We start from the raw sequence: 7,892 nt of genomic DNA, 5'->3' as shown, positions 1-7,892 counted from the left end.
TAATAATACTGTTGTAATTGATGTAATAATACTATTGTAATTGATTTAATAATACTGTTGTAATTTATGTAATAATACTGTTGTAATTGATGTAATAATACTGTTGTAAGTGATGTAATAATACTGTTGTAATTGATGTAATAATACTATTGTATTTGATGTAATAATACTGTTGTAATTGATGTAATAATATTATTTTAATTATGTACAAATACTGTTGTAATTGATGTAATAATACTGTTTTAATTTATGTACTAATACCATTGTAATTTATGTAATAATACTGTTGTAATTTATATAACAATACTATTGTAATTGATGCAATAATACTGTTGTAATTCATGTAATAATACTTTTGTCATTGATGTAATTATTCTGTCGTAATTGATGTAATAATACTGTTGTAATTGATGTAATAATACTGTTGTAATTGATGTAAAAATACTATTGTAATCGATGTAATAATACTGTTGTAATCAATGTAATAATACTGTTGTAAATGATGTAATAATACTGTTGTAATTGATGTAATAATACTGTTGTAATTGATGTAATAATACTGTTGTAATTTATGTTATAATACTGTTGTAATTGATGTAATAATACTGATGTAAGTGATGTAATAATACTGTTGTAATTGATGTAATAATACTATTGTATTTGATGTAATAATACTGTTGTAATTGATGTAATAATATTGTAATTATGTACAAATACTGTTGTAATTGATGTAATAATACTGTTGTAATTGATGTAATAATACTGTTGTAATTGATGTAATAATACTGTTGTAATTTATGTAACAATACTATTGTAATTGATGCAATAATACTGTTGTAATTCATGTAATAATACTTTTGTCAATGATGTAATTATTCTGTCGTAATTGATGTAATAATACTGTTGTAATTTATGTAATAATACTGTTGTAATTGATGTAAAAATACTATTGTAATCGATGTAATAATACTGTTGTAATTGATGTAATAATACTGATGTAATAATACTGTTGTAAGTGATGTAATAATACTATTGTAATTGATTTAATAATACTGTTGTAATTGATGTAATAACACTATTGTAATTATGTACAAATACTGTTGTAATTGATGTAATAATACTGTTGTAATTTATGTAATAATACCATTGTAATTTATGTAATAATACTGTTGTAATTTATGTAATAATACTGTTGTAATTTATGTAATAATACCATTGTAATTTATGTAATAATACTGTTGTAATTGATTTAATAATACTGTTGTAATTTATGTAGCAATACTATTGTAATTGATGCAATAATACTGTTGTAATTCATGTAATAATACTGTTGTAATTGATGTAATAATAATGTTGTAATTAATGTTATAATACTGTTGTAATTGATGTTATAATATTGTTGTAATTCATGTACTAATACTGTTGTAATGGCATAGTACTATTATAACATATATATTAATACTGTTGTAAAAACATATTTATAAAAATATATTCTTAAAAAGAAGTAAAGTGAGTATTTAAAGTATGAATCAATGTAGAATGAGGATGAATAAATATATAAATTGTTCTGTGCAGCCTGACTTGACAGCCAAAACACAAAAAAAACGTCAAACTCTGGCTTTTTTTTTTTTATTCATGAAAAAAAAAAAAACCCAGCAGAACATCAATGGGAGGCCAGCGCAGACCGACCCCACGTATCGAACAGGTGAGGACGACGCCTGTGGCCACGCCCCCCCCCAGCAGGTGTTGGACAGGTGCTTGACACACACGATGCAGGAAAAGAGCCCGGGTGACTGAAAGAGGCACGACAGAGTCTATTTACACCCTCACAGACAGCGTGTGCTATTTACACTTATTACAAAGAGCGCTCCGCTCCAGCAGGGGGGGGGCGCCCGACAAAACGGCCCTGGAGTTCGATGCCGAGGGATACAAAGGGGCCGACAATCCAGATGTGGGGGTGGGGGGGACACTTATAAAAACAGTCAGTCGTAGTAAAATAACGGAAGGTCTTTCTTTTTCTTTTTTAAACAGCTCGTTTGTACTTGTACGCCATCAGCTGGTCAAAGGAAGACACGTCGCGGACGCCGATCGTTTTCACACGGATTGCATATGTTTTTCTCCCCCCCCCGCACCATTCCTTTGCATGACAGGAAAAGTTGCAGTAGTACGTTTCTCCGTTTCCGACCTTTAAGACACTTTTTTTTTTTTTCTTCGCGTCGATAAATAAAAAAAACAACAAAGGTTCGGCGGGGGGACTGCAAATAAATAAAGATGGCGTCGTTCACAATTGTAGTGGCGTTACAGTGACGGGGAGGTTGGAACAGCGGCAGTGCCGTATGGTCAAGGCATTGTTGGCATAAATTCATTATATATATCTTTTATATAGAGACACGTTACAATGTGGGGCCGGGCGCTGGCGCTCCAGAGTCGATCAGTCGTCACGCGGCGCGCCTTTTTTCCCCGAAGATAAGACGGGCGAGTTGATAATAATACCAATGACAATAATAAGAAGTGAGGCTGCAGTCTTTTAAGGCCGTGTCAAACTACTTGGTCCTTGAAGAAAAGGGGACGGTTCAACATCACGCACATAAACGACAACAAAAAAAAAATGCCGAGTGGACTTTTTTTTCCTCCTCCGGCGTGGAGTCAGTAGCTGGGAGCGAAAGTCAGTCAGTGTAAAACATCGAGTGCAGTCTTTTTTTTTTTCTTCTTTTCAGATCTTTGTGCGGGTTATGTCCATGATGCAACAGTGAAGAACACGAGATTTTTTACAAAATGCAAAACCGGGGGACGCCGCCGCTCTACTCCTTGACCTCGTGCTCCGGCTCCGCCGCCCCGCCCCGGTTGGGATGTTCCTCCGTCTTGACGCAGAAGGTGGCGCTGTTGGTCTGCGTGCACTCGTCCAGCTCCTTCAGCAGCTCGCCGCCCTCCTTCAGGTCCGTCAGGTCCTCGTCGAAGGCGGGGCTGCTGCTGCTACTCCTCGTGCTGCTGTTGGGCGTGGCCTTGGCCGGGTGATTGACGTAGAAGCGCTGGTTCTGGAAGAACTTGATGATGGTGAGCTTGGGCAGGTCCAGCTGGGCGGAGAGCGTGTGGATGGCCTCCTCGTCCGGGTACAGGCCCACGTCCTGGATGAAGCTCTGCAGGATGCCCAGCGCCTCCAGGGAGATCTTCCCGCCGCACGTGCGCGACTTGACGGCGCCCACGCGGCCCACGTCGTCCTCCGCCTCGGCCGGGGAGGCGGTGGAGGGCTGGCGGGGGGGCAGGCGGGGGCCACTGGTAGGCTGCTGCTGCTGGTGCTGCAAGGGCTGCTGGGATAGGAGAGGCTGCGACGGGTGCTGCAGGGACAGGGCGGCCTGGTGGTGGTGCTGGGCCTGAGGAGGTTGCAGAAGGACGCCGTCAAAACGGAACATTTCCATGAAAATATGCTCTCACTTGCAAGCTTCAGTATAACTTCAAGCTGAAAACCAATCAATCATTGATATAAAATATATCAAATGTAACTGTGGAGGGAGATGTGGCCAGCGCTGCCTGCAGGATGGTGCTCTGTCCTCAGCACCATGGACAGAGGCCACATCTCCCTCCACAGTAACATTTCTCTAATTATAATCCCCTCAGCTATCCAGGCAAGTGTAAAATCACAATAAACATTTAACAATAACCCTCTTAAAATGAAGGTGCAAAACTAAGGAATACGTAAGAAATGCTTTAAAGGCCAACTGAAACCCACTACTACCGACCTCGCAGTCTGATAGTTTATATATCAATGATGAAATCTTAACATTGCAACACATTCCAATACGGCCGGGTTAGCTTACTAAAGTGCAATTTTAAATTTCGCGCGAAATATCCTAATATCCAGGTAACATTGTTTGGGGGCATCCATAATACGCCGATAGGGAAAAGTTTTTATTTACACGATGAGTCGGGCGTGTCTTGACCTCTGCCGAACCCCTGAGGCCGACTCACCGAACCCCTAGGGTTCGATCGAACCCAGGTTAAGAACCACTGTTATAAACATAATATACATTTAAAAAAACGAAAACAAATTTTGTGATGCTAAAAAATATTTATGTGATCATAGTAGTATCGACTAGATACGCTCTTGTACTTGGTATCATTACAGCGGTGTAGATCCACCAATGGCGTTTTTGTTTATATTGTAGCGTCCCGGAAGAGTTGGTGCTGCAGGGGATTCTGGGAATTTGTTCTGTAGTGTTTATGTTGTGTTGCGGTGCAAATATTCTCCCAATATGTGTTTGTTATTGTTATTCACTATATGTCATATGTTTATGACAGTGTTGGCGTTGTTCATACGGCCACCCTTAGTGTGACATGTATGGCTGTAGACTAAGTATGCACTTCATTCACGTGTGTAGTGTGATCAAAGTTAAGATAATTGTCTTTATAGTTAATGGTCGGACGTTTTGAAACATTTGAAATAAATATACCATATTTGTCGCCATGGAGACAAAAATTTGCGGATTCAGTGTTTCAGTGTTATAATTAAAGTTAGGTTAAAGTACCAGTGATAGTCACACACACACTAGGTGTGGCGAAATTATTCTCTGCACTTGACCCATCACCCTTGATCACCCCCTGGGAGGTGAGGGGAGCAGTGGGCAGCAGCGGTGGCCGCGCCCGGGAATCATTTTTGGTGATTTAACCCCCAATTCCAACCCTTGATACTGAGTGCCAAGCAGGGAGGTAATGGCTCCCATTTTTATAGTCTTTGGTATGACTCGGCCGGGGTTTGAACTCACAACCTACCAATCTCAGGGCGGACACTCTAACCACTAGGCCACTGATTGCACCTTTATCGTTAGTTTTTGAGCCAAAATGTGTCCGTTCTGCCGAACATGCTCGTCTACATGATTGTGCACTGCCGTGAACATGCTCGTATGCATGACACGACGACGGGTGGGGTACCGGTACTTTTTAGAGGCGGTATAGTACCGAATATGATTCATTAGTATTGCGGTACTGTACTAATACCGGTATACCAGTCCATCCATCCATCCGTTTTCTACCGCTTTTCCTTTTTGGGGTCGTGGGGGGTGCTGGAGCCTATCTCAGCTGCATTCGGGCGGAAGGCGGGGTACACCCTGGACAAGTCGCCACCTCATCGCAGGGCCAACACAGATAGACAGACAACATTCACACTCACATTCACACACTAGGGCCAATTTAGTGTTTGCCAATCAACCTATCCCCAGGTGCATGTCTTTGGAGGTGGGAGGAGCCTATCCCCAGGTGCATGTCTTTGGAGGTGGGAGGAAGCCGGAGTACCCGGAGGGAACCCACGCAGTCACGGGGAGAACATGCAAACTCCAAACAGAAAGATCCCGGACTACTCAGGACCTTCGTATTGTGAGGCACATGCACTAACCCCTGTTCCACCGTGCTGCCTCTTACTGGATACAATTTTTTATTTTATTTTTGAGATTTAATTTTTACTTTAATTCGTTGCTCCCTTTCACATTACTACATGTACAGTACAGCCATGTACCGTATTTTTCAGAGTATAAGTCGCTCCGGAGTATAAGTCGCACCGGCCGAAAATGCATAATAAAGAAGGAAAAAAACATATATAAGTCGCATTTTTGGGGGAAATTTATTTGATAAAACCTAACACCAAGAATAGATATTTGAAAGGTGAAAGATGCTCAATGTTTCCTTACCATTATTGCCATGTTGTCTATTACCATTGTTGGTATATTCATTATTCCTACATTGTTGATACAAATTATTGTTACAGTGTAATAATTATTGTTACCTGTGGTAATACAACTATGATACAACATCTGTATTATAATCCTTGAACAAAGTAACAGTGAAACTCATGTGAATAATCACTGAATGGGGAACTGGGGGTGGGATTAAATAAATTATCTTCTTCCCACTCCCTTTCAGGCAAAACTGGACAATCATGCATTACATACTATACATTACCTTTTGCACTATATTCATTTATATTACCGTATTTTTCGGACTAAAAGTCGCAGCTTTTGTCATAGTTTGGCCGGGTTCCAGTGCGACTTATATATGTTTTTTTCCTTCTTTATTATGCATTTTCGGCAGGTGCGACTTATACTCCGGTGCGCCTTATACTCCGAAAAATACGGTATTATGTGTTGTCAACTTTGTACTTTTTTTATGTCATTGCCTGAAATAAATAAATAAATGAAATGGAAAAAAAAGAAAGAAAGGCAATTTAAAATAAATAAAGAATAGTGAACAACAGGCTGAATAAGTGTACGTTATATGAGGCATAAATAATCAACTGAGAACGTGCCTGGTATGTTAACGTAACATATTATGGTAAGAGTCATTCAAATAACTATAACATATAGAACATGCTATACGTTTACCAAACAATCTGTCACTCCTAATCGCTAAATCCCATGAAATCTTGGGGCGGGGTTTGGTGGTAGCAGGGGTGTATAATGTAGCCCGGAAGAGTCAGGGCTGCATGGGATTCTGGGTATTTGTTCTGTTGTGTTTATGTTGTGTTAAGGTGCAGATGTTCTCCCGAAATGTGTTTGTCATTCTTGTTTGGCTTTGGTTCAAAGTGTGGCGCATTATTAGTAAGAGTGTTAAAGTTGTTTTGTATGGCCACCGTCAGTGTAACCTGTGTGGCTGTTGAGCAAGTATGCCTTGCTGTCACTTCCGTGTGCAAGCAGAAGATGCATATAACAAGAAACTGGGCTGGCACGCTGTTAATACATATTGTAGAGGACGCTAAATGCTGTACCATCATGGCACACCCTTATTATTATTGTAAGGGTGAAAATCGGAGAATATTAATCCCGGGAGTTTTCTGCGAGAGGCACTGAAATCCAGAAGTCTCCCGGGAAAATCGGGGGGGTCGGCAAGTATGCAGCTGAGCCGCATCAGAGTGATCAAACAGCCGCGTGCGGCTCCGGAGCCGCGGGTTGCCGACCCCTGGTCTAGTCTCTTACGTGAATGAGCTAAATAATATTATTTGATATTTTACGGTAATGTGTTAAGAATTTCACAAATAAGTCGCTCCTGGGTATAAGTCGCATCCCCGGCCAAACTATGAAAAAAAACTGCGACTTATAGTCCGAAAAATACGGTAAACAAAAGCTTTAGCCCAAAAAAATTAAGACCACGGCCCCACAATGCGTTGCAAAATCACGCTCCTTTTCGAGCCTTATAGCAGTCACCATGAATATATTTTAAAATTGACAGTTATTGCATGGGATCGGCACGGTGGAACAGGGGTTAGTGCATGTGCCTCACAATACGAAGGTCCTGAGTAGTCCTGGGTTCAATCCCGGGCTCGGGATCTTTCTGTGTGGAGTTTGCATGTTCTCCCCGTGACTGCGTGGGTTCCCTCCGGGTACTCCGGCTTCCTCCCACCTCCAAAAACATGCACCTGGGGATAAGTTGATTGGCAACACTAAATTGGCCCTAGTGTGTGAATGTTGTCTATCTGTGTTGGCCCTGCGATGAGGTGGCGACTTGTCCAGGGTGTACCCCGCCTTCCGCCCGAATGCAGCTGAGATAGGCTCCAGAACCCCCCGCGACCCCAAAAGGGACAAGCGGTAGAAAATGGATGGATGGATGGATGCATGGGATCGGTATCGGTCGATATCAATCGTGGATGACCGGTATTGGAATCGGCGGCATACAGTTCTGAAAGGGAACTTCGCTTGTCCACTAAATAAATGGGCACAGCTTGAACCTGGAACAGATTATTTCTAGTTAATTATTACAAACCCCGTTTCCATATAAATTGGGAAATTGTGTTAGATGTAAATATAAACGGAATACAATGATTTGCAAATCATTTGCAACCCATATTCAGTTGAATATGCTACAAAAACAACATATTTGATGTTGACTGATTTTTTTTTTGTTGCAAATAA

The 7,892-nt window shown here is 40.9% G+C and overlaps 1 protein-coding gene across 7 annotated transcripts in view; it reads right to left on the bottom strand.

Moving 5' to 3' along the window:
- Nucleotides 1–1,796: 1,796 nt before the first annotated feature.
- The window catches only part of satb1b (SATB homeobox 1b), a 250,029-nt gene continuing 243,933 nt past the window's right edge, over nucleotides 1,797–7,892 (bottom strand). For all 7 annotated transcript variants that reach the window (XM_061956591.2, XM_061956583.2, XM_061956599.2 and 4 more), the window contains one exon: nucleotides 1,797–3,371. In XM_061956591.2, the coding sequence (XP_061812575.1) occupies nucleotides 2,802–3,371 (570 nt within the window). In that variant the 3' untranslated portion in view covers nucleotides 1,797–2,801. The remainder of the gene's footprint in view (nucleotides 3,372–7,892) is intronic.

This window comes from Nerophis lumbriciformis, linkage group LG04, assembly GCF_033978685.3.
Source record: "Nerophis lumbriciformis linkage group LG04, RoL_Nlum_v2.1, whole genome shotgun sequence".
NCBI lineage: Eukaryota > Metazoa > Chordata > Actinopteri > Syngnathiformes > Syngnathidae > Nerophis > Nerophis lumbriciformis.
The sequence above is the reverse complement of the archived record's forward strand: the minus strand, read 5'-3'. Positions and strand labels throughout refer to the sequence as shown.